This window comes from Podospora pseudocomata, chromosome 6 (genome assembly GCF_035222375.1).
Source record: "Podospora pseudocomata strain CBS 415.72m chromosome 6, whole genome shotgun sequence".
In the NCBI taxonomy this organism is placed as follows: Eukaryota; Fungi; Ascomycota; class Sordariomycetes; order Sordariales; family Podosporaceae; genus Podospora; species Podospora pseudocomata.
Window position 1 is genome coordinate 1,846,900 of NC_085890.1, and position 23,881 is coordinate 1,870,780.

At 53.1% G+C, this 23,881-nt stretch overlaps 10 protein-coding genes across 10 annotated transcripts; 5 read left to right on the forward strand and 5 right to left on the reverse strand.

The window, feature by feature from the left end:
- Positions 1-2: 2 nt before the first annotated feature.
- Positions 3-2,400, reverse strand: ARO7 (chorismate mutase aro7). Its single transcript, XM_062891875.1, has 2 exons — positions 858-2,400; positions 3-805 (listed from the first exon to the last, which is right to left on the reverse strand). Exons 1-2 carry the CDS (start codon positions 926-928, stop codon positions 70-72), a joined length of 807 nt encoding a protein of 268 aa, XP_062740612.1. The 5' UTR covers positions 929-2,400; the 3' UTR covers positions 3-69.
- Positions 1,471-4,557, forward strand: MDV1 (Mitochondrial fission protein; the record flags this gene model as incomplete). Its single annotated transcript, XM_062891874.1, has 4 exons — positions 1,471-2,445; positions 2,538-3,150; positions 3,203-4,230; positions 4,282-4,557. Exons 1-4 carry the CDS (start codon positions 2,374-2,376, stop codon positions 4,555-4,557), a joined length of 1,989 nt encoding a protein of 662 aa, XP_062740613.1. The 5' UTR covers positions 1,471-2,373.
- Positions 4,558-5,366: 809 nt separating this feature from the next.
- Positions 5,367-6,756, forward strand: QC762_601770 (uncharacterized protein; the record flags this gene model as incomplete). The annotated part of the gene is given in 4 exon segments (XM_062891873.1): positions 5,367-5,518; positions 5,586-5,752; positions 5,813-6,281; positions 6,288-6,756. Coding segments are annotated over 4 exon segments (1,257 nt in total).
- Positions 6,757-6,930: 174 nt separating this feature from the next.
- Positions 6,931-8,601, forward strand: QC762_601765 (uncharacterized protein; the record flags this gene model as incomplete). Its single annotated transcript, XM_062891872.1, has 2 exons — positions 6,931-7,571; positions 7,625-8,601. The coding sequence occupies exons 1-2, from the start codon at positions 7,148-7,150 to the stop codon at positions 8,599-8,601; spliced, it is 1,401 nt and encodes a 466-aa protein (XP_062740615.1). The 5' UTR covers positions 6,931-7,147.
- Positions 8,602-8,754: 153 nt separating this feature from the next.
- On the reverse strand, positions 8,755-10,286 carry BUB3 (mitotic spindle checkpoint protein Bub3). Its single transcript, XM_062891871.1, has 2 exons — positions 10,092-10,286; positions 8,755-10,024 (listed from the first exon to the last, which is right to left on the reverse strand). The coding sequence occupies exons 1-2, from the start codon at positions 10,099-10,101 to the stop codon at positions 8,988-8,990; spliced, it is 1,047 nt and encodes a 348-aa protein (XP_062740616.1). The 5' UTR covers positions 10,102-10,286; the 3' UTR covers positions 8,755-8,987.
- A 58-nt stretch (positions 10,287-10,344) lies between these two features.
- Positions 10,345-12,570, forward strand: QC762_601750 (uncharacterized protein). The gene is made up of 3 exons (XM_062891870.1): positions 10,345-10,613; positions 10,672-11,000; positions 11,058-12,570. The coding sequence occupies exons 1-3, from the start codon at positions 10,550-10,552 to the stop codon at positions 11,709-11,711; spliced, it is 1,047 nt and encodes a 348-aa protein (XP_062740617.1). The 5' UTR covers positions 10,345-10,549; the 3' UTR covers positions 11,712-12,570.
- On the reverse strand, positions 11,734-12,489 carry POP5 (RNA-binding protein pop5; the record flags this gene model as incomplete). Its single annotated transcript, XM_062891869.1, has 1 exon — positions 11,734-12,489. One exon carries the CDS (start codon positions 12,487-12,489, stop codon positions 11,734-11,736), a length of 756 nt encoding a protein of 251 aa, XP_062740618.1.
- Positions 12,549-17,818, reverse strand: SFU1 (GATA type transcriptional activator of nitrogen-regulated proteins). Its single transcript, XM_062884098.1, has 6 exons — positions 16,278-17,818; positions 15,686-16,224; positions 14,869-15,631; positions 13,382-13,453; positions 13,194-13,321; positions 12,549-13,127 (listed from the first exon to the last, which is right to left on the reverse strand). Exons 1-6 carry the CDS (start codon positions 16,583-16,585, stop codon positions 12,955-12,957), a joined length of 1,983 nt encoding a protein of 660 aa, XP_062740619.1. The 5' UTR covers positions 16,586-17,818; the 3' UTR covers positions 12,549-12,954.
- Positions 17,819-19,012: 1,194 nt separating this feature from the next.
- Positions 19,013-22,374, reverse strand: QC762_601710 (uncharacterized protein). The gene is made up of 2 exons (XM_062891868.1): positions 20,004-22,374; positions 19,013-19,941 (listed from the first exon to the last, which is right to left on the reverse strand). The coding sequence occupies exons 1-2, from the start codon at positions 20,674-20,676 to the stop codon at positions 19,304-19,306; spliced, it is 1,311 nt and encodes a 436-aa protein (XP_062740620.1). The 5' UTR covers positions 20,677-22,374; the 3' UTR covers positions 19,013-19,303.
- On the forward strand, positions 21,747-23,873 carry QC762_601700 (uncharacterized protein; the record flags this gene model as incomplete). The annotated part of the gene is made up of 1 exon (XM_062891867.1): positions 21,747-23,873. The coding sequence occupies one exon, from the start codon at positions 21,747-21,749 to the stop codon at positions 23,871-23,873; it is 2,127 nt and encodes a 708-aa protein (XP_062740621.1).
- Positions 23,874-23,881: the final 8 nt, after the last annotated feature.

Genomic DNA, 23,881 nt, shown 5'->3' on the forward strand with positions numbered 1-23,881 from the left:
TAATTTATTGCTCCCTGATCAAAGCCAAAGGAAGTCCAACGTTATGTTCTTGGTAAGTAGTAGTGACAATCATTGCTGTTCGGGTTCGAGTCGCTGCATGAGGTACTCTACCTCGACTTCCTTTGTCAGGGGAATGACAAAGTCTTCGTACATGGACACAACAGCTTCAACGTTGATCTTGACCTGCTCAGCAGCGTCTGGACCTTGGAGCGAGGGATCGGTGCCGTAGGTCTGCGCCTTGAGCTTGAGACGCTCCAACACCTTCTTCTCAACCGCCTTGTTGGTGATGGCCTCACCGATTCCGTCCCGGTCGCCAGCCTGGATCAACCTCGTGAACTTCTCCGTTTCCGACACAAACTTGGACTCGGCAACAAACTTGCCAAAGTGAATCCGCCTGGAAAGTGCTTGCAGGCAAGCAATGTCGCACGTGGCGGATGAGCCGTAGTTCTCCTGAGAAACACCCCTATCCTCGCGACCAAAGTCGCGGCAGACTTTTGGAAGGAAGTTCTCTGTGTAGAACTGCTTGATCTTGTCGTTCACACAGACATCGTTGGGGTAGAGAATTTGAGGGTAGTCGAGTGGGTCGAGGATTGGCTTTTGGACGGCATCAGGGAAGAAAGGGTACTCGTCCGGTGACTCAAAGCGGCGGATGAGGGATTGGAGTTTTTCCTGTTCCCGAAGGTACCAGTCCATGAAGCTCAATTCCGAGTTTGGGATCGGAACTGCTCCTGGGACGTAGATGTTTTTGTTAAGAGGGAACTGGACACGCTCAATGAGATGAAAGGTGATGGTATCCTCGAGACGACTGGGGGCTTGTTAGTTACTTGTGACCAAGAAGGCTAGGCGGGTAGACTGACATGAGCTGATAGCGGATGTTCGTGAGATCCAGGGCCTTTGACCGGTCTGAAAGATCGATGATGGTGTCCATTTTGAAATGAGAGTATCTTCTTGTCTGCCGAAGAAACGGGGCAGTTGTTTTGATGTTTGAAGGGGAAAAGGAACGACGAGAAGCCGACGTTAATGGGTACAATGAACGTGAGATGCGCCTAAGAACAATGCTACTCAAACGGTGAAAGCAGGCCAGTGTAGGTGTGGTGCAAGTCGCGATTTCTAAGTCGTAGACCCAAAACTCGAAATCGATGACTCCTTTTTGAATTTGGATCACACAACTGCCGGTCTGAGCGGGTACCTGCTTCGCTCAATCAAAACGTGGATGAACCACGGGCTTGGAGTCAAGAGAGGCAGGGAGTGGGTGGGTTGCTGCCGCGTGGTTCCGATCGCGGGGCCGAATATACTCCAGTGACGCACCCGGCAGCGGTCGCGGGGTTCAATGACAGCTTTCCCCTGACCAATGTAACCTCAGCATTCCCCGATGACCCCCACTTTTACTGCCCGAATCGGCTGTGTCACCTTCCGCTTGACCTTGGGGTTGCTGTGTGAGAGCTGAAACGGCAGGCGGCGGGAAGAAGGTGGAGGCTGAGGTGAAGGGAAGGTGAAGTTCAAGGTGAGGCTAAAAAACCTCGGACAAAATGAAGGTGGAGGCGGCGGTAAAGAGATGGCCGGCCGGGACCCTGGCACTGGTGAAGTGTTCAATCCCTCTTACTGTGACGTGGCAAGTCCCCTCAACACACATAAAAACTACAAGCTCAATGGTATCAAATATGCCAAAGAAATCGGGACTATCACTGAGGTAAAGATAGAGTTTGGTCGTGGAATACGACGGAGGTGGTCGCGTGCCGTATGTGTTGATCATGGGAGGGAACGACTCTGTATGGATAATGACAAGGCTGCCAGAATTGGCTGATGTTTGTGCTCTTCTTCAGTATCCATCTCTGGCTCTCCACGTGAAAGAACCCAAAGGAAACTTTTGAATCCATCCGTCGGCTTCTTGCATGAATGAAAAAGATTTGCTTCGGGGGAGCCGGTAAATTGATAAGACCTCGATGCTACTCTGGTGGAGGTTTCAAAGGGGAGAGGGGCTGATTCCATATCTTGACAAAACAGCATATTTAACCCCAACCCTTGCTTCCCCGCATCGGTCTGTGACGTTTTTTTCAAGGTGTGCCGCCGGCGACTGGGACTGGGCTCGCAACCGGCTTTAACATTTCCTGGGCCCCCCAAAATTGTGCCGCGCCTCTTCCCAACCACCACAACACACACACAGCTCGGCATTGTCTTCGCCAGCTCTGGCTGTGTCACTTCATGTCGCTCCCACTGCGCTGTCGACACTACACCACAGCACCCTGAATCGCTACATTCAGCTGTGCTTGTCTGCCCCCCATTTACGAATTGACTGCGTCATAAAACCGAAAGCTTTCTGGAGCTCACCGAAAACCGGGCGAAGGGCAATAACCCCCTGAGGCGCGCCTACTGATGGCCGACCCAGGGCAGAAGGATGACTTTCCCGACCTGTCGTCCTTTGACGACGATGTGTCGGTGATATCTGTGAGCGCCAACTTTTATCGGGCCGCAATGGGGCTCGGGAACGATGCTCATCAGCAGGGCAGAAAGACTAACCAAGTGATCAATCATGGTAGACTCGAGGAGTCGAGGCATTCGGCCGCAAAGTGACGAGCACGGCGAGCCATCTGATCGGTACTATTGCCGATCCAACCTCCCACCCTCACTACACCAGGGCCATGACCGAGGTCTCCCGTCAGTTGACGAAACCGTCTCTGCAGCGCACCATGTTCTCGATGGCGCGCACTACGCCTACCGACCTGGTCAGGTCCCGCCTCTCTACCACGGAAATACATTCGCGCGCTCTTGCCTATGTACCGGATGAGCTGCTCAAGAACATCCCCGAGGATGAGAACTCGTACTCTCTTTTCCAGGGCTTCAAAGCCAGCTTCCCCGAGTTCGCCGAGGATTCCAAGGGCAAGAAGCACAGGCGGCGTGTCTCCAGAGGAAGACGGCTTCTGGAGGAAAGGCCCACGACACCGGATGGATCGCCGGAATCGGTGCATAAGATCAAGAAGGAGAAGTCAACCATGATGCATCAGTTGGAGATGTTGAGCATTCGGAAGAATATGGCCAGCGCTGAGATCAAGGAGATTGATGCCAAACTGGAGAACCTTGTAGGCATGAGGAAGATCATCCTTGAAAGGCTGGCAGCTCTGGAGAAGGACGAGGCGTTGCTTGAGCATGATAGTGGGTCTTTCCCCTACACGGCATTGCCTACTAAGCTAACGTTTGACTGCAGTTGTCGAGGTTGAGACCAGATTAGAAGAGGCTCAGGAGATGGCTGTCGAGGCAGCCTCTATTGCCCAACACACACCGGCGAGATCAGAAGACGGGCAAAACGAGGACGAGAACGCACCTGGTTTCATGTCGCAATCCATTTACGAGAAGCTCCCATCAGTATCATCAGGAAGTGGCCCCGTTAAGCGGAAGCCGAGAAGTATCAGGAGGAAGTCGGCGCCGATTTTGCACGAGCACTTCGAGCCAGGAAGCATGATCCGCTCGATGCGCGCGCATCAGGACAGCATCACTACTCTCGACTTTGACGCCCCCTTTGGATTGATGGTTTCGGCTGCAATGGATGATTCGGTTCGTGTTTGGGATCTGAACGCTGGTCGCTGCATTGGTCTCTTGGATGGCCACACTGCTTCGGTTCGCGCTCTCCAGGTCGAAGACAACTTCTTGGCAACTGGCTCTATGGATGCGACTATTCGGCTCTGGGATCTCAGCAAGGCTCACTACGACCCGCAAGGCAGCAGCTTTGGTAAGGAGGAGGACGATGACGAGGACGCTCTTGCCTTCGAGAACCCCAGCGACTTGCCGGTAGACCCTCCTGCCAACAGCATGGCTGATTGCCCACTCTTCACCTTGCAAGCTCATCTTGACGAAATCACGGCTCTTCACTTCCGAGGCAATGTTCTTGTGTCAGGTTCTGCTGATAAGACTCTTCGCCAATGGGATCTGGAGAAGGGACGTTGCGTGCAGACTCTGGACGTTATGTGGGCTGCCGCGCAGGCCACTGCTCTCTCCCACGACAATGATACCTGGAGACAAACCAACAAGGCCCCGGATACGTCTGCGGATTTCGTTGGCGCACTCCAAGTCTTCGAATCCGCACTCGCCTGCGGTACGGCCGATGGCATGGTCAGGCTCTGGGATTTGCGCAGCGGACAGGTGCATCGCAGCTTGGTAGGCCATACTGGGCCTGTCACCTGCCTGCAGTTTGACGACGTACACCTGGTTACTGGCAGTTTGGACAGAAGCATTCGGGTGAGTGTAAATTCGAGGTTATTCAAGGGACGTTTGCTAACTGGTGGCCAGATCTGGGATCTCCGAACTGGGTCCATCTATGACGCCTATGCTTATGACAACCCGATCACAAGCATGATGTTTGATCAAAGACGCATTGTCGCCGCTGCTGGCGAGGATGTCGTCAAGGTATACGACAAGGTTGAGGGCCGGCACTGGGACTGCGGTGCTGGCATCACCGAGGCCGATGAAGCCAAGAGCCCTGCCATCGTGGAGCAAGTGCGCATCCGGGACGGATACATGGTTGAGGGTCGGCGGGACGGCATCGTCGGCGTCTGGACCTGCTAGTCCTCTGGGTCCCCAGTACAGAGAATCTTGTATAACGTTACCATGTATCAGTAAAAAGAGACGACAGCGATGACATTTGGAGACATGAAGTCAGTTTTAGGAACATTTCACGGTTTTAAAGGCACATATCAGATGAGCATGATCAGAAGTATACGCAAGTGAGGCTTAGACAATGATTATTTGTCCGTGATTCGGTTGCCGAGTGTTGTGCACAATCTCGAGGAGGTAGCGGCCGCATCACCCGCGCCCAAGTGTGCAGGAGGGCCAATGAAAAGGAAGCAAACTCCCCAATACGGCAGGCCCGCTATCTCCGGCCTTGCTGAAGCCGGGCGGAGGAGGACCGCATCACCGCCCCTGGGGCAAAATCTGCGGGCCCGCATCCCGCGGATCCCCTTTTTCTAAGCTGTCTTGTGGTTTCTTGGGGCTACATCTTTTCATCCGAGATGCGGGCGGTGTTGGTCCTGATGGTTGCTGAGGCGGAAAGGTTCGACGGGACCACGGAGTATCAGAAGAAACCGAGAGGCTCAGCCCTATGTTGGTTTCTCGAGCGTAGTGGTTATCAAAGCTGAATCATGATGGTGAAAGGTGAAGGGGGGGATGTTAGGGTTGAGGTATAAGTATTCGTGATATCCGCCGTTTTCAACAGTCCAAGATAATCATCATCATCATCATTATCATCATCATGATACACACCTGACTGTCTGTACAGTTATCACATTATACCATTTAACACGCAGAATCACCAAGCAGAATTACCAAGCAGAATCACCAAGCAGAATCACCAAGCAGAATCACCAAGCAGAATCACCATGGCACCCACCTTTGAAGAAGCCCTCACCTCTACCTTTACCCTCGCGCCTCCCCCCAAGGGCCCTCTGGCGCGCTACCGACTCCTGTCTCCCACAGCAGGAGTGAGAGTCAGCCCGCTGTGCTTGGGTGGTTTAAACATTGGTGATGAGTGGTACGCCCCCCCCCCCTCCCCCGATCCCCCTTTCCTTCCCACCAGAGTTAAGCTAACCCACATAAAGGAAAGCCCTTATGGGCGAAATGACCCAACCCCAAGCCTTCTCCCTCCTCGACTACTTCTACTCGGCCGGGGGCAACTTCATCGACACGGCCAACGCCTACCAAAAGGAGCAGTCTGAGCAGTGGATCGGGGAGTGGATGGCCCGGCGTGGGGTCAGAGATCAGATGTGTAAGTCCCTCCCCCCCTGCCTTTCTCTTCAAGGGCGGAGCTGACGATAAAGGGGCGCAGTCATCTCAACCAAATACAGCAACAACTTCCGCGCCGGCCACGGCGAAACCGAGATCATGGCCAGCTACATCGGCAACGGCACCAAGTCATTACACACCAGCGTTCACGCCTCGTTAAAGAAGCTACAGACGGGGTACATCGACCTGCTCTTCGTCCACTGGTACGACTACGCGACTTCAATCCCGGAGCTGATGCAGAGTCTCAACGTGCTGGTCAATCAAGGAAAGGTGCTGTATCTTGGGATCAGCGACGCGCCGGCGTGGGTGGTGACAAAGGCGAATCAATACGCGAGGGATCACGCGCTTAGGGGGTTTAGTGTTTACCAGGGTGAGTGGTCAGCTGTGGCGAGGGATTTTGAGAGGGATGTTATACCGATGTGTAGGGAGGAGGGGATGGGGATCATGCCTTGGGGTGCGTTGGGAAGTGGGAATTTCAAGAGTGAGGGGGGGCAGAGGAGGGCAGAAGGGGGGTGAAGGGGAAGGGTTCACGCGCCGGTTGGGGAGAGACATGTCAAGGTTACTAAGGCGTTGGGACGGGTGGCGGAGAGGAGGGGGACGGGGTTGACGAGTGTGGCGCTGGCATATGTGATGCAGAAGGCGCCGTATGTTTTTCCGGTCGTGGGGGGGAGGAAGATTGAGCATTTGAGGGAGAATATTGAGGCGTTGAAGGTGAGGTTGGAGAGGGAGGATTTTGAGGAGATTGAGGGAACGGTGGAGTTTGATTTGGGTTGGCCGAATAAGTTGCAGTTTGGGGGGAGGTTGCCGGAGAATATGCAGGATTTTTGGTTGATGGGGACGGCGGGATGGTTTGATAATGTGCCGGTTGTGAAGGCTATTGTGCCGGCCAAGGAGGAGGAGGCTGGTGATCTGAGTAGTGATCATGCGGATGGGGCTAAGGTGGTGTCGTTGGTGAGTGGTGGGTGGAAGAGGGTCAAAGGGGAGTAACCTTGAGATGAGTTTTTTGGCTTTTGTTCGAAGTTTCTTTCAATGATAGATAAATCTAGTTGTCTCTTTACCACCAATATCGTTATGACCAATGTGCATTAAGTGTACAGGTTTATGTGCGGTGTCCTGGACCGTCTTGCTCCTTCCTTGATACTACCGCTCCTTCCTCGATACATCAGCCAGCCGCTCCGGAAGGTGCATCTGAACACATACTTTCCAACAGAGAATATACCGGAAAGACTTTTCCGTTTAATGTAACACATGACTTGATTCCCATCCTCAGTTTCTGTTCGACATCGAGACCTTGACTCGACAGTTCCTCTGGCTGTACTGGTGTCGCGGTGAGCCCCTAACCCCATGCACCTGGCTCTCAACCACGGCAGTCTTCACGATGGCCACCGAAGAAGGCGCGGAGACATACAAAATTCAGGTGACACCCCTTCAGCCAAGGTCTTCCAATCTTCGTACATATTCACGCAAGAAGTCAATCAGCAAGCTGCCGTCACTCAAGCCATCCCAGAAACAGTATCCTGTCAAGCCACCGCAACAAACTCAGCTAAATCTTCGGGTGACGAAGACACCGAGTAACGTTTCGAAGGCGGCTGAGCCAAGACCCTCGAATCGCATCGAGGTTGTCATTCCGGATACAGAGAGTGCTAGTTTCGATCCTCATGACTACGATGACGCCTATTTTGGTGAGGAGGAGGATGAAGTCGTGGATGACGACGTGGGCGGCAATGAAGTCGCGGAGAACTATGAAGTGGTATATGCAAGCGAAGGTGATGGTGAGAATCTGAACACAACAAGAAGAGAGTGTACGTGTGGTATTCCTGACAGAAACATGTGAGCCTGCTAACGTCCAAAATAGCCAACACACTCTTCCTCCCGCCTGGCGCAGGGGAAGACGTGTATAATATACCAGATGACTTACCAGAAGACTTGCCGCCTGTCGTACCCAATAACAGTGATCGCCAGAAGAAGTCCAACGGCAGTGAACGCCAGAAGGACCCGGTCCAGGTTGTAATGCCATCAACAACACCACACTTCACGCAACAGATGATTCGCGGCCGACCGCCCGGCAATGGTCCTCGACGCCCTCACCTAATCTTCAACAAGCTCCCTTCGAGAAGCCGCTTCAAAAAGCTCCCGCAGAAATCCGGACGACAGACCTCGAATCTCCGCTCCAACCCAGGCGACGGCTTCTCAGACGATGAAATCAAACGCTCTGGCCTCGTACTCCGTCGCAGTGCGAAGCAAAACACATCAATCACACGCGTGGCTGACACTGATATCCCCCGCAGACCACCACTTCCCAGGCTCAAGCAGGACAAGAGAAGGGCAGACTCGGAGGACAGTGTTTTCGAGATCAGACCAAGAAAGAGGACAAAATGCACCCAAGAGCAGCCAGACTCAATCGCCAATCGGTCAACTCAATGGAGATCAACTCCTCGGCTTGCAGTCCCAACACAGATCCTCATTCCACCTCTCCGCCAGCCCAGTAATCCCAAGGCCAGGGTTATCGTCTATCCACCCACAAGTGATGAGGATGAGGAATCAGAGTACAGCCCAGACGACAGATTCATTATCCCCCAAAGCAGAGACTTCATTACCTCATCAGACTTGCGAACCACTGAGGACGAGGACGAGGACGAGGACGAGGAGGAGGAGGGCAATGGTTATGCAACATACATCTCCGAGACTTTCACCGGAGGCCAACGATCGAGCTCAGTACCTGTCGAGCCCACAGTACAGAGTGACAGTGCAGGCAACGGGGTGGATGCCGGGGTGCAGATTACTCAGGGGCTGGAAAAACGGAGAGGGTTGAAGAGGAGTAAGACGCAGTAGAGAGGCGCAAGGGCACAATGACTGGCCATGTAAAGGATTGACAATATTTTGGAACGTAGGGGGAAGACTGTAGGAAAGAAAGGACGGAAAGAAGGAGGGGGATGTATTCAACATGCTTGACAATCTTTGCTGCACATAGCTTCTCAGCGGTTGGCTTGAACATCATCCTGCATATTTAGGCCATTAATCAGACAGCGACCTTGCTCTTCTTGGCTATTTTTATTTGTTACATTGTCATCATCAATATGTACTCTTGCCAGCACCAAAAAAAACCAGAAAAAAACACGAACTCTTGATTCCCATTCCCAAACGCCTGGAACATTAAAAAACAAGAGATATCTTCCCTCTCGTCATCTCGGACTCCTAGTAGACCACAAACGGGCTCCTTATTTGGTCCCCTTTCCCTTAGCCTCCGTCTCCCCCAGCTCCCTCACAAACACCCTTGTCCTCCCCTGCCCGGTATAATCCTCCATCCCCGTCTCAAACCCAGGGCAAACCCCAATAGCGAGGTACTTCCCATCCCCACTGAACCCCAAGCTCGCCACCGCCTCGGGGAACTTTTGATACTGCCTCATCCTCCTCTTAGCCTCGGCATCCCAAAGCGCGACCGTCCCATCACCACCACCAGAGGCAAAAGTTCCGTATACCGGGTGGAAAGCGAGGGCGTTGACAGGATAAACAATATCCCCACCACCTTCTTCTTCCGGGGCGGCCTGCCGGTGGCACTTGAACGCGTATTTCCTCGCCTGCGATTCGGGCGTGTCCTCGAACCACTCCACCGCCACCCTCCCCTCAATCGAGGAAGTAGCATACCCAGCATCATTGGGCATGCACGCCACCGCGCGCGTCAAAAACTTGAGCGACGACTCCCTCGTCTGCCATGGGGCGGGAGGACTGGTGGCAGCCGCCAAGGTAGGCAAATCATAAATATGCACCAACCTCGCCGTCATAGCCACCACCAACTTCGTCGGGGACGATGACAAGGCGTGAGGTTTCCCGGGAAGGGGGATGACCAACGGGTCCGACCCCGGGTCGGAAAGCTTGTGGACGTGGAGGGTGTTGTCCCAGCTAGCGGAGACGAGGAGGTTGTGCGCGGAAGAGTAAACTACGCAGCGGACAGGCTCGGAGTGTTTCGACAGGACGGTCTGCTCGCCAGAGGTGAGGTCGATCTTCTTGACTTGTCGGTCCATGCCTGCGGTGTAGGCTTCATTGTTGGAGGCATCGCCGAAGCAGACGTCTAAGACGGGGGCGCGATGCTCGTATTTGTTGAGAAGATTGGCGTTGTCGCCTTCGCCTTCGGTGAGTTGGTAGAGGTAGACGTGCTTGTCCCAGGAGGAGACGAGGAGGCGGTGGGAGGAGTCGGGGGAGAAGACGAGGGAAGAGACGGCGTCGGTGGGGGGTTGGGGGAGTTCGAATTGTGTTGCTGTTTTATCACCCTATTAATATATACACGTATCATCGATGATGTATAAAGATGCGCGGATACATACAAGGAGCCATTTTGTCCTGATTTCTGCGTTGTGTGGTGGGAAAGCTGAATCCTGTTGAACAATCAATCACCGTTTGGGAGCTCTCTCGCAGATGGGAACTGTTGCGAAAGAGCTCCAATGCGACAACCAATCTCTGGGGCAATGGCAGTAAACAAGCCTTGGCATATTCTGCCGTCCCACACCGCTATTATTTTCCAGACGACCCGTCCCCTGTGGCCCCCCACTTGCCGCCCCTAGGTTGCGGTCAGCGTCATCGTCTCCCGCTAATCTTTTGGCGGGGCAGATGCAAGCACCGAGAAGCTGTCAAATGTCAACCAACTACTGAACCGAACCATCCAGAACACATCACTCTCACGCGACGCGATTAACATTGAGGCTCACAACATCACATTTGCTTTCAAACCCTTTCGACGAAACACATACCTTTCTTACAACTCTCCCACAACGCACAACACAAAATGCCCTTCGGACAACTCGTCCTCGGCAGCCCAGGCGCAGGCAAAAGCACCTACTGCGATGGAAGTACGTTCCCTCCCCTCCTTCTACCCCCCTTTCCCATACTAACCTCCCCCTGCCCCAGTGCACCAGTTCATGTCCGCTATAGGGCGCCAATGCTCCGTCATCAACCTCGACCCAGCCAATGACCAAGCCTCCTATCCCTGCGCCCTCGACATCCGCGACCTCGTCACCCTCGAAGAGATCATGTCCGACGACCGGCTCGGCCCCAACGGCGGCGTCCTTTACGCCCTCGAAGAGCTCGAAAACAACTTTGAGTGGCTAGAAAACGGGCTAAAAGAACTCGGCGACGACTACGTCCTGTTTGACTGCCCGGGGCAGGTCGAACTGTATACGCATCACGCTTCCTTGCGCAACATCTTTTACAGATTGCAAAAGAGGTTAAATTACAGAGTATGGCACAACATCTTTGCTGGCTAATTCTGCCGTATGCTGACTGGTTGTCTACAGCTAGTAGCAGTCCATCTATCCGACTGCTTCTGCCTAACCCAACCATCTCTCTACATCTCCACCGTCCTCCTCTCCCTCCGCGCCATGCTCCAAATGGACCTCCCCCACATCAACGTCCTCACCAAAATCGACAAGATTTCCTTCTACGACCCCTTACCCTTCAACCTCGACTTTTACACCGAAGTCCAAGACCTCTCCTACCTCATGCCCATCCTCGACGCCGAAGCACCAGCCATTCGTAGCGACAAATTCGGCGCCTTGAACAACGCCGTCGCAAACCTCGTCGAGCAGTTTGGGCTAGTAAATTTTGAGGTGCTGGCAGTAGAAAACAAAAAGAGCATGATGCACCTCTTGAGGGTCATCGACAGGGCGGGAGGGTATGTTTTTGGTAGCGCCGAAGGAGCTAATGACACCGTTTGGCAAGTCGCGGTGCGAAATGATTCGTCATTGCTAGATAGTATCGATGTCCAAGACCGGTGGATAGATAACAAGGCCGAGTATGACGAGCGGGAGAGGCTAGAGGAGGAGGAGCAAGAAAAGATCAGGGAGGCTCAGGCCCAGGCCCAGATGGATGCTGCTGGTCCAGTGCCTGGGTTGCCCCAGCTAGGTCCGGGTGATGGCTCGGGGATCAAGGTAGTTCGTAAAAAGAAGTAAACCCTTGCTTTGAAACTAAAACTCAATCCTCAACCATATCATCCTCAGAAGCGGAGTCAACATCTTGACCTCCAAGAATGGGAAGAGTGCGCTGCTGGTTATTATTGTCCCTGCGCAGCAAAGCACCTAGAGAATCGGAGGAGCTTTTGCCTTTGAGCTCCTCCTTGGCGGCGAGAACGAGAAGTCTGGCGCGGCGAATGGTCTCCTTTTCGACCTTGCGCATGGTGCCACTCACGCGGACGACGCGGTAGATGCAGGGGCGGCCGTTCTTCATGGGACAAGACTGCATGAATGACAGGGCGGCCCAAACGAGGCGGTAGTGGTCACGGGAGACGCGGAGGATGAAGGTTGAGGTGGCGGGGGAGAAGTATTTGACCTGGAGGTTGTGGTTTACCTTTCCTGCGCCGCAGTCGCCGAACAAGGAGGTGACTTCGTTGCGGACGTCCTTCAGTAGGGTTTGGGGTTTGAGGTCTGAGTTGGTGGGCTGGTTGTAGAGGAGGAGGTCGGAGACGGGGACGGGTACGGGTATGGGTACGGGTGTGCTGGTGGAGGGTGGGAGGTCGGTGTAGAGGATGTTGACTAGGAGGTAGCGGTCTTTGAGGCGGACCATGATGAGGTCTTGAAAATCTAATGAAGGGTTGGTGTGAGGTTTGTTGTGAGGGAAAGTTGATGTTGACTGATGTGTGAGGAGAAGGGTGAGAAATGCTTGGCTTATCGATAAAACGTTGTGATGGGCGAGCCTAAGTTTAAAGTAAAAGTGGGGCGCTGTTAAATGCATCCCTGAAGAGCGCAGAGCTTTCTTCATCACAACAACACAACACACCATCTCGAACACATTCGCAGAAAACCATCCATTAACCAGGGTCATATTCCCAACCTGCCATCTTCCCTGAAACCCACGCTATAGCTGCCCACCGCCTTTTGGTTATGGTAGTCCCTATCATACAGCCTTCATTTGAACCCAAACCCAAAACTCATCCATCATCATCAAACCCGGCTCAATCAATCATTCATTCAGTCCCAAGTCCCTGAGTTTGTAATGCTGAGTCTCCAATGAAATAAACCCCCCGCCCCTTCCATTGGTCATCCCTCATGAGTGTCCCCCATTCCGATCCTTGACATGTAAGAAAGGCTGCCCTTGCTTGTATATTACTCCCACAGAGACCAACTATCCCATTCGCCTTCTGTGCTGAAAACAGGTACTCAGGCAGCCAATTCTGCCGGTGCGCCTCGGTAAACAGGCTTAAACCTGCTCAGCACCCCACCCAGCATCAGCCTCGCGCATATTGGCAGGGGGCTCGATCGAGGGGATGAACTCCAAAGCGACGTAAGCAGCACCAGCCAGACCAATAAGCGAGCCCATGATGATCCTGAGAGTGCCGTCGTGGAGAAGGATGGTGCCGATGAAGATGTAGACTAGAAAAAAGTTATCATGTCAGGTGGAACCCCAACCATTAGCAGCCCGGCATAAAATATACTTACAAACACCACGACCAATGAACGAGAACAAGAAAGATCCATAGCGCGAGACCTGAGGAGGGATCTGGAACTCGAGGAGAGCGGTGGCCAGACCAAAGAGGATCACGTAGACCCCGATAATCGACGACTGGCTGTTATTCCGTTGGTAACGATCCTTATATTAAGTATTGGGTACATCACCAACAACTTACAAGCCAACGGGGAAAAACTGGGAGATACCGCCAGCGACCATAAGACCACCCACCACCAAGTTCACAATGCGGCTGTGGGAGGGAATAGTTAGCATATGTTTTGTTTTTTCATCATCCCAAGATATAACACGGCCAGCGATGTCCGAGCTCCATCACGTCGACCCTTGCAAATCCCGACGACTGGTGCTGTTTCGGCAGTGCATCGCAACCCAGTATCCACACACTTCGTCCTTCATCGCTAACACAACGCAGGGTCTCGAGGCTCGGTCAGGCGTTCTCGATGCGGCGTCGTCATTGATCCAATACCACCACCGACGTCCAACCCTTCTCGTGCATCGCGCCAATCCATTTGATAGCGCACGATGGGTAGTCGCATTCCGCTATTCCTACCGTCGTCCTTGCCTTCTCCCCTCATTTGATCCAACCTCCTCCCCTCTACAGCGCCGCGCAACAGCAACCTCGATTCGATATAACGAAAAGCAAAACCTACAAGATGTTTGAGAAATCCATCGTATTTTTCCAATCGAGTCTTTGTAACTCTGTCCGTGTCTCGCTTCCGTGTCTCGAAGTTCGTCGGTCGGTGGGAATCGGAATGGGAATGTCTCGTCGTTTTTGCTAATTGCGCGGCGTTGTTTGGGTGATAGTTACGTGTTCCTTTCTTTTGACGTCGTGCAAAAATAAAAAAAGATTCTAGAAAGAAAAAAAGGAGCTGCCTTAGGGAAGCTTGCGCAAACTTGGTCAGGGAAACCGACAGGGGGAGCTCTTCCGAACAACCAAGAGAGCTGGAAACGGAACCCCAAATGACGCGGCGCGGCGCAACGTGGTGCGGAGGGCTTCCGTGTATTAGGTAAGACTCCTCCGAACCCCGGGTCCAACTCAACAACCGAAGAAAACGCAAACATCAGGAGGACCTAGGGGAATTGATTGCAAAAAGATGGAGGTGGTTTACTTGAAGTATATAAAGGTATGAAGACAATGTCATCATCACTGTATTTTTGAAGAATGCAGACCCAAGATACCTAGGTTGTGAGTTCCAATAGTTACACTTCCCAAAGGGGTTAAGCCTCAAGTATGATATCATCCGAACGCGGTTTCATGATCCCCCTCCCCTCGCCCACCATATCAACATTGATTAAATATTTCCCAGGAACCGGGTTGGTGGTATCATTCCTATCGATTGCAACTCTGCAAAAGTATGGCCCAGATGGTTCAAATGAGAGTGAAAAAGTGATTGTAATACTGTTGAAGATTGATTGATTGGGATTGCCGTGTCCTCTAGTAAAGGAACCCAAAGCACCTATATACCAGCTTTCTCTACCACCCAAAACGCCAAAGGCCGGTCGCTATCCCGTGCTGTCTGTTTAAACTCCAAACCCGTGCGAGCCCAGTGTTGCTTTTCTCGCCCCATGCACTCCACAGAGAACCCCAGGCCCAATGCACCAACCCAAAGCCCATGACAAGATTAATATCCAGCAAATGGTGATTACCCATCCAACTCAGCCAACTCCCTCTCCTTCTGCTTCAACATCTCCCTCATCCTCTCCGCCTCCAAAGCCAACACAGCCCTCCTCTCCGCCTTCTTCTGCTCCGCATCGCTCGCTCCCATCAAACTCCCCGGACTAGGCAGCCTATCCTGCCTTGCCCCCCCTTCCTCCCCCTCCCCCCTCCCCATCATCGTCGGGTTCAAAATACTCTTGATCGAACTTAACCTCTTCGTCTGCTCCCCACTCTCCCCCTCCGGATCCGTTGCCGAAAACGACCTCTTCCTCGACGGTGACAAGAAACTCGCCGGTGACAACGACGTCTGCCGATCCCCACCCATATTCATCAACATAATCGGCGCCAACCTGTTCTCATTGTTGAGCGATTCCGGCTTCGACTGCGACTGCTGACTGGGCTGGGAGGAGTGGTACTGTGCCAGGTCGCTAGATGGTAACGGGGAGGTTTGCCTATTTTGCATGAGGACATCCTCCGGGACTAGTTTCAACGAGGATTCCTGCTGTTGCGATTGTGATTGCTGCTGTTGCTGTTGCTTCTTGCCAAAGCCCAGGTTGACAGACCCATCGGCGTTCATCGTGCCACGCTCTTTTGGCGCCTCTGGTGATGGCGACTGCGAGTAGGGGCGGTCGAGGGTGGCACTCTCCATTTCTGGGCTGCCACCGGCGGCGGGGATGACTCTTTTCCTACGCTTGATGACGGATTTCTTCATCGTGACTGGGCGGTGGACGCCATGGAGTTTGTAGTAGAGACCTTTGAGAGGGTCAGCATTGGTGTATCCAAACATCGTCAGCGCTCAACACCTACCACAAGCATTGCAAATCGTATGCCCAGCCTCATCCCTCCGCCAAAGAGGAGTGATCGTAGTCCCGCAATTCTGGCACGCAATCACAACAGTTGTGTTCTGACTCTGGATATGAAGCGCGCCGATATCAATGGGAGTTGGCCCGTCGCCGTCGCTCGGAGTCGACGCTTTCGTCGCAGCTGCTCCACCGCTACCACATCTCAAGACGCCGCTCTTTGACAGCCTGTTGTTGTACGCCGGGCAACCACCGCACCCTTCAGCACCGCCAGTGCCATTGCATTTTCCACCACCAGGACAGGTGCCACTTGAAACTTGATCCGCGTTGACATATGTCGCTGCCGGGCTAGGAGCGAGCGCAACCTGAGCTTTCGGGGAGAGCTTGGCCGAAGGCTGACGAGTGCTAGGGATAACGTTTGGGGGACGCTTCAGATTAACCGGTCGGTGCGTGTTTCGAGCCTTGAGATACAATCCACACGCATTGCAAATCGTGGCCCCCTGTGGTGATCTTCTCCAAAGAGGGGTTTGTGTTGTGCCGCAGTTACTACAAAATTGTCAGACAAAGTCCTGGCCGAGCAACGTGGAGTTTTTCCTCACCTGCAAACCTGGCCGGCATGACCTTGAGTAGAGCTAGCAACACTCTGACTTGAAGGACTGTGGGCAATCGACTGAGGACTCGGCGGGTTGGGAGTAAAAGCAGTCGCCCGAGATAATAGTGGCGAGTCTTGAGGTCCCGATGTTTCATCTGGTTGCCCATTTGACTCCATTTTTGAACGGTCCGAATTACTCGCAGCTGCTTTGGAAGTGACAGGTCTTGTTGGCAGGGCAGTTCGTCGAGGAGCTTGCGCCGTTTCTGTCGGTGGCGGAGATTGTGGGACCGGAGACGCTTCTGACAACGCCATCATCGTAAGTCACAGGCGAAGGGATACGCTCTGTTATAATACGGCAAGGTGAAGAGTTCGGTGTTGGGAGCGAAAATATGCCCCAACATATGACAGAATTGGCCGTGGGCTAGTGTCGAGCCGTCCAGCGAGCGAGGCTGAAATCTCAACCTAATCGAACGAAGATTGGTCTTTTGTCTATATAGAAACGAGCGGCGCTAGCAACCAGTCTAAGGGGAGTGAGATTGCCCTGTTTGACTGATTGATAAGAGCTGCTGCTGTCGTGGATGGGACAAGGCCAGCACGCCACTATGGATTCAAATCCGAAGGAACCGTTGGAGGGGCGACTTATTGCTGGAGCAGGTGATAATGGTGGAGAGTGACACCACTGGGCGATTGCGTAATTGGTCTGTTGTGGTGGGATGATGTTGTCTACCAAGGTCGACGAGATGGGAGAAAGAAGATGGTGAGCAGGTTCGGAGCAAAGAGTATTTTGTCAGATGAAGGGGCAGGGGGGGGGGATAGGGGGAGCCCCCAAGTGCAAATGATCAACTGCGTGGGATGCCTACTCCACCGCTCCACCAAGGCCGTGGTTATCTGATCTAGGCCGAGCGAAGAAGGGTCCGGGGATCTGATACCGATCTGTCTTCTAGGCCTGGACTATTGATTTTCTGGACCCGGAAGACCCAAGGATGCTACGCCGTATTCAACTGACGGGGGACGGGATGGGGACAAGACAGGACTACAGGACCTCACAAATCCGTCCCGGGCTCGTCTTGGTGATCTCTGGAGATGTGGTGATGGACAGCTCGGACTTGCAGCGGTTTGGGCAGCTAAAATCTAGAGAGGCAAACCTCCGTGGTTGGGGCTGTTTCCAAGAGAAAAGGAAGGACCGGCTGGGTTTCGAAGCCCATCCCGGAAGATTGGGTCCACTTGGAAGCGCGTCTAGCGAATCAGGGGCTTGTCAATGTCAGCAGACAAGGTCTTAGTGGTCTTGACCGGGGTGTCCTGGGACTTCCCAGCAGCGTCCGTCATTACATAGGCAGCGCGGGCTGCGAGCGTGAATCCTGCATTATGTATTAGAAAGCGGTGAGAGAAAATGGTGGGCCCCAATGCAACATTCTTGCTACGATATGTTCTTGATACGCAGCAAGAACTGATTTTTTTTTTTTTTCATCTCAGCGAAAAGCTTGCGCCTCTGTGGGACCAAGGGTGTCGCGGTCGGCTGCCCATCTCCGCCGCATCAGGAGGTTGGCCTTGGCGCTGCCGTGATCTGCGCATTGCCAGGACACCCAAAACTCCACCTCCGAATCAGATTGGCTCCTCGTCGACAAGATTGCAGCGACACCATACCCGATATGCCGTGTGACCTGACAAGGACCCGGACCGCCTTGTGCACTCCCTCTTTGTAACAAAGTGAACATATCTCGCGATCATGTGGACATACGATATCATATAGTTAGTGCGCGGGGGAAGAGAGAGAAAGATACGGAGTCGCTTGTTGTTGGGCAGAACGGCTGCTACAACCGAATGATGCGATTTGATTATCAGATCATCAAGACAACGGTGGCGAGCGATTGCTATCCGAATCTTCGATAACCAACTTCGGCTTCCCCAGACGAAACTGGGCCCGAAGGTGCCAAATCCGGTTGGCCTGCTGGCGCCGTCTTCCCATTCGCCCCGTTTTCGGCGCGACTGGTTGCCTTAGCATTGCCTTGGTATCTCGGCCTCGTCGGCTGATCATCCTATTTGACAACCCAGATGCCGCCAAGCATTTTTATCAATTCCATCAACGAAAGTTGCCCCCAACATCACTATCACCCAAGATTATGATGTTCGAATCAGCTTACAAGCGACAGCACAAGAAGCGGGTCCGAGGTTTACTTTTTTGCGTGGTTTTTTTCATCAATGGCTTCATGTGTTATTTTTCTCCCTTAATGTCGTTTCGGTTGAATAAAATACTCCTCAACTCCGCTCCTCATCCGGACCTTTGAGAGAAAAAAACACAGCCCCCCAAAAATTCTAGAACAGGGCTCCGCTGTCGTCTGCCGGCTCTTCGTTACAGCCAACTCCACCGAAGAGAGGTCCGAATCCGGGGTACAGGATAATCAAGATCCATTTGATTGGTCTCGTCCTACAAGAAAAGATCTTAGCGGCATGGTGGAATACCATGTCGATCCACTGCGGCATCGGAATTGCAAATCCAAACCACCAGATATCGGCGCTGCAAATCTGGCATACTCTCTTACACCCTCTTCTGCAAAGCCCCCGTCTCTAAGTGGTAGATATTTCCCGGAGATGTAGATTCCCTGAATCCACACAATCGGTAATTTTCTCAATGGGCTAGATGTTTAGCCCGTTGAGCAGAACTAGCAACATCCTAGCAAAGCACAACCACATGTTTGGTGTAGTAGGGCTTCGAATGACGGCAACTCTTTAGAGAACAAGTGTTTGCCTCGGTTATGACAGTGACATTAAAAACAAATTAATCACCCAGTCCTGCAAACACATGGCTGATGATACAATGATGAATATCAACTCCTCCCAGGGTATATATATACTACACAACAAGATCAAAGATGCGAAGACAAAGGCAACAAATCAGAAGAAAAAAAAACATGAGAAAAGAAAAGAAAAATCATCAGCAATAACCTCATGAACGCTATGTCCCTTCCATGACCATAAACTCATCAAGTCATAATACCCCCAAAACCAGTATTCGCAATCGACCGCCAAAGCAGTCTACAAGTCTGGATCATCAGACTCGGATAACTCCGCCATCACTCCCTCGACATTCAGCAGATCAATCATCGCTTCCCTCGCCAAGTGAACAGGAATTGCAATGGACAGCGCATTCCAAAGCCACTGCCCTCGATCATTCATCGGGACCTGATGCAGAATGACAATCGGGTTCTTTGACGACGACGGATCAAAGCTGCTCAGCATGACCATGTGCTGAATGACAGAAAACTGGTAAAGCGTCGGTGGCTTGGAGACAAACCTGTTGCCCCTCGCAAGAACCTCGCGCCATCGTTGCCCCAGAGCTCTCAACCTCCTCTCGATACTGCGAGACATGGCATCTTCAATCTCTCTGTCGTAGCTGCTCCCCTCTTCGTCGCTATCATAGGCAAAAGAATCGTGATCAACCCCCATAGAGTTGTCTCGAGAAATTGGCATGTTGAGTAGCCGCGCAGTGTAGTCGTGCACCAGAACAATTGAGAGTTCCTTGCGGGGAGTCATGCTGGCATCCTGCATCGACCATTTGATGTAACTCTTAATAGCCTTGACAATAAGACCGGACGCCTTGTCCTGGAGGCCGAGCTCCTCGTAGTCGGTGACGTGCTGGGAGAGGTAAAAGAGGCTCTCGAGTGCCTTGCCAGCTGTATTTCATGTTAGGTACTGTTATTATGGCAACCAAAAGGAGGTAGAATATGTTACTTACCTGCGTGAATGCCCTTGTAGGCATGAATCACCACACGCTTCTCGCAATCCGAAGGAGTGAAAACATCGTCAAGATGAGGCTGATTGATGCCCCACATCTTGAAGCAGATTTTCCAGTTGGATGGAATCATGGGATGCAACCCACGCAGATAGATGAGCTTGTGGACCTTCTTTTGATCTTCGTTCCAGTCATCGTAGCCTTCCAACCGACTGACGCCTTCCTCATAATCGCCAATGATCTGAGGAATGGTGCCATAGTCATCCCAGTCGCTGCTTGTGTCGTAGCCATCTTCATGGATCTCCAGAGGCTCATCCTCCTGGATCACAGCCAGTCTGGAGGTTGGGCTGTATTGACCAAAGGATGGTTGTCGGTGCTTTGGGTAACCACCGCGTAGAAGGTGACGAGACTCGGGGGTTCGTGGGTCAGAACTGGGTGGTGTAGAACCTTCCGAGTCGGTCATATCAACATCGCCATCGTCGTCTCGTTCAATGCTTTGCTTGATATCCTCCTCAATGCACTCTTGAAGACGGGAGTCTTCCTCATATCTGTCGCCATATTCGGATGTGGGTGGTGGGCTCAGGGGCAGAGGTGGGGAGGACTTGACTGACTCAACCCACGACCCGACGCTTGCCATGAGCTTTGGCAGCGATGAGAGCGCACCGGAGGGCCCCATCGCGACCACTACGACTTTTCGAGGCCGAAATATCTCTGAATAGTGTCAAGTAATTGAGATATCAAAGGGCCTGTCGTGTATTTCCTCGAATTCCGTGATGGAGGGAAGGTTCTGAAATGGTGGCGGGCACAATTGACGATGGTTTTGGTGGCTTGAGTTTGTGTTGGTTGCGACTTGTAAAGCTTGAATTCTTTCTGGAAGCTCGACAATCAATGTCTTTGTGGAAAGCGCGGGAGAGAATGGAGGAGAAGTGGGCTGTAAATGGGGAACAACGTGGGAACAACAGATCAAGTGAATGGCCTTTTCCGTTCCAAAAGTGAGGCTGCTCCCATAACGAGCGGGAAACAATGGACAATGTGATGGTTTGTGTCTAGGTGTGCAAGGCAACTTCCGGAAGCAGATGAGTAGCAGCCACCTTCCCAATTGCAAGAACCGAGCTTCAGTTGGGCCCCTCCGGAACGTTATATCGGTAAACGGAATTCCTCCGGCGGATGACCAAGATGATTTTCATCTCAGCTGCATTCGGCGGCTCATGTGTGCAAATCATGTAGCCCGTCGTGGCCCAACGCCAGAAGTCACTGACAGGCTGGCGCAAGGCCATGTGGAAGCACGAATTGGGATTCAATTCTTCAAGGGAACAGGCAATTGTGCCCCTGATTCGTACCTGTCTGGCCTCAGTAAGCCATCACTTACATCATCACACTTCCCAACGACATAAGGCAGCCAGCGAAAGGGATGCCCAATCTGCTAATAAACGGCAGCTGGCCCAGCGGCTCAGAGGATTGAATGTAGAGAGGCCAACGTGGGGGTTGAAGTTGGGGTTCAAGGTAAGGACGGGACATCTGGTGCAGGTGGTTGAACTCCTGCAGTAGTTCACCATTCATACTGGCAGTTTGTCTTGAAACACACTCTCTCATAGACATGATCATGGAGGCAAACATGAGTTGACGTTGGAAACACATGTCGAACAGCGGATAGCTCCATCAATTGTATAAGTCAAGGTGGGGGGTACCTGGCAATGACCAGGTGCAGGGGTAAACAGCTTCCCAAGTTCCCACCTTCCAAGCCAAATGCCGACCCTCAGAAGTGGCCCGTGCGCCCCTTCCACTCACGCTAGCAATCCCTGTTCCTATTTTCGCGTCGGGCGACTTTTTGATGCTTGCAACTTTTTGTCTGGAAGTACCGAACGGTATGCGAATACATGCAACACTCGACTAGTTGCCAACGCCCATCCAACCCCAACAATGGCGACCGAATTCGAGAAAATGACCGTTACGCAGCTGCGGGCAGAGCTGAAGCGCCGCAAGCTTGCCACTACCGGTCTGAAGGCTGCGCTTGTTGCCCGTTTGGTGGACGACGAGGAAGGGCAAACTGCAGCGGCCGACCAAACAGCACAGGACGAAAGCCCCGCCGACGAGCCGGAACCTGTTCAAGATGCGAATCCAGAAGCGGGGACAGAGAAACACGATGATGTCGCTATGGACGATGCGCCGGTAGCAGCTCCAGAGAAAGCCACTTCGCCAGCTCCCGCCTCGCCTTCCCCGGCTGTCAAAAACGAAGAGACTGTCACCACTCAACCTGATTCTGCCATCGAGCCTGAAATTACAACCCAAAAAGACTCTAACCCTCCCCCCGAAGAACCTGCCGAGGTCGAGCCCGTCACTATTACCGAGATTGTTCAAGATACAGTTAGCCGAAAACGTCGGTCTAGAAGCCCTCCCCCGTCTGGTGACGAATCATCTAGCAAGCGAGCTCGACAAGACGACTGGGAGGAGAAGGCCGAGTTGGAGGAGTCGAGGAAGGAGCCAGCCTCACCGGCCGACAAGCACCTCGGCGAAATTACTCCCTTCGAAGTTGTGCCCCCAAGGAGCCCCGAAACTCGACTTCATGACGAGTCACCGCCTCACAAACGTCACGAGCGAGCTTGGGGTCAAAGGCTGGAGGGCAACCAACCCAGACACCAAGAGCAAAATATGGATATCGACGAGCCTATGGACGAATTTGGTCGAGTTGAGCGGTCTAGGCACCCTGCCACGTCTGCGCTCTACGTCAAGAATTTTATGAGACCCTTGAGGGAGGCATCAGTGCGCGAGTATTTTGCCCACCTTGCCGCTTTCCCAGGCGCGCCCGTCGATGACAGCTGCATTATCGACTTCCATGTAGATCAAATGCGTACTCACGCTCTTGTTAAGTTCGACAGCGTTTCGGCAGCCTCGCGGGTCCGCACAGCGTTACATGGGAAGGTCTGGCCAAATGAGAGCACCAGGAAGGAACTTTGGGTTGATTTCATTCCCTCCGAGAAAGTCGCAGAGTGGATTGACCTCGAGCGCCAGCATGGTCGTCAGACACGCTGGGAAGTCATTTTCGAGGACGACCCAGACACCCAGGAAGTCGTCGTGGCCTCTCTGGTGCAGTGTGATGGGGCCAGTTCAGGAAACAACAACTCGGGCAACAGACCTGCCCGGCAACCACTTCCGCCCCCGGTTGTTCCCACCGGATCCGGACGGAGATTTGCTGAACTTCAAGGCCAAGGATTCCCTGCTGGTCCCCGCGTCCGCGGCAGAGGTCAAGCTAAGCACGACCTCGAGAACTTTGAAAACACGAAGAGAACTTCTACAGGCCCGCCGCTGTACTACCAGCCCGTGTCGGAAGAGTTGGCCCAGCGACGTCTCGACAATATGCAGTCCTACTACACCAAGGACCGCTACCGCGACATGGGCCGCGAGGACGAAATCAACCGGTACACCTTTGAGAGCGGAAGCCAGTTTGTGGATCGTGGAAAGGAGGTCTTTGTAGGTATTCGGCACCCTATTCGCGAAGCCAGGAAGCGTCGCGAGCGTAACGAGCTCCGACGTGGGCGTGGGCGTCGCACACCTTCTCCTCCCCCTTTCAGGCGCCAGGATGATAGGGCGTACCGGGTGCGTGATGACCGTGCTGGTGGTGGTAATTGGAGTCGGGATCGGTTTGAGGCCTTGGATAGGGAGGATGATCGGATTGGTGATGGTGATGCCGGCACCAAGATTCATCCGGATCGCCGCCTTAGCATGGAGAGAACGGATAGAAACGATGACCGCCGCTGGGAGAGGGGGGATGATGTGCCCAGGTCGAGATTTGATGGTGCACCGTTGCCGACGTATACTGGGCCGCCGAGGAACCACCGTCGCCGGGGTGGTGGTGGTGGTCGGAACAGGCGCTAAATATTTTG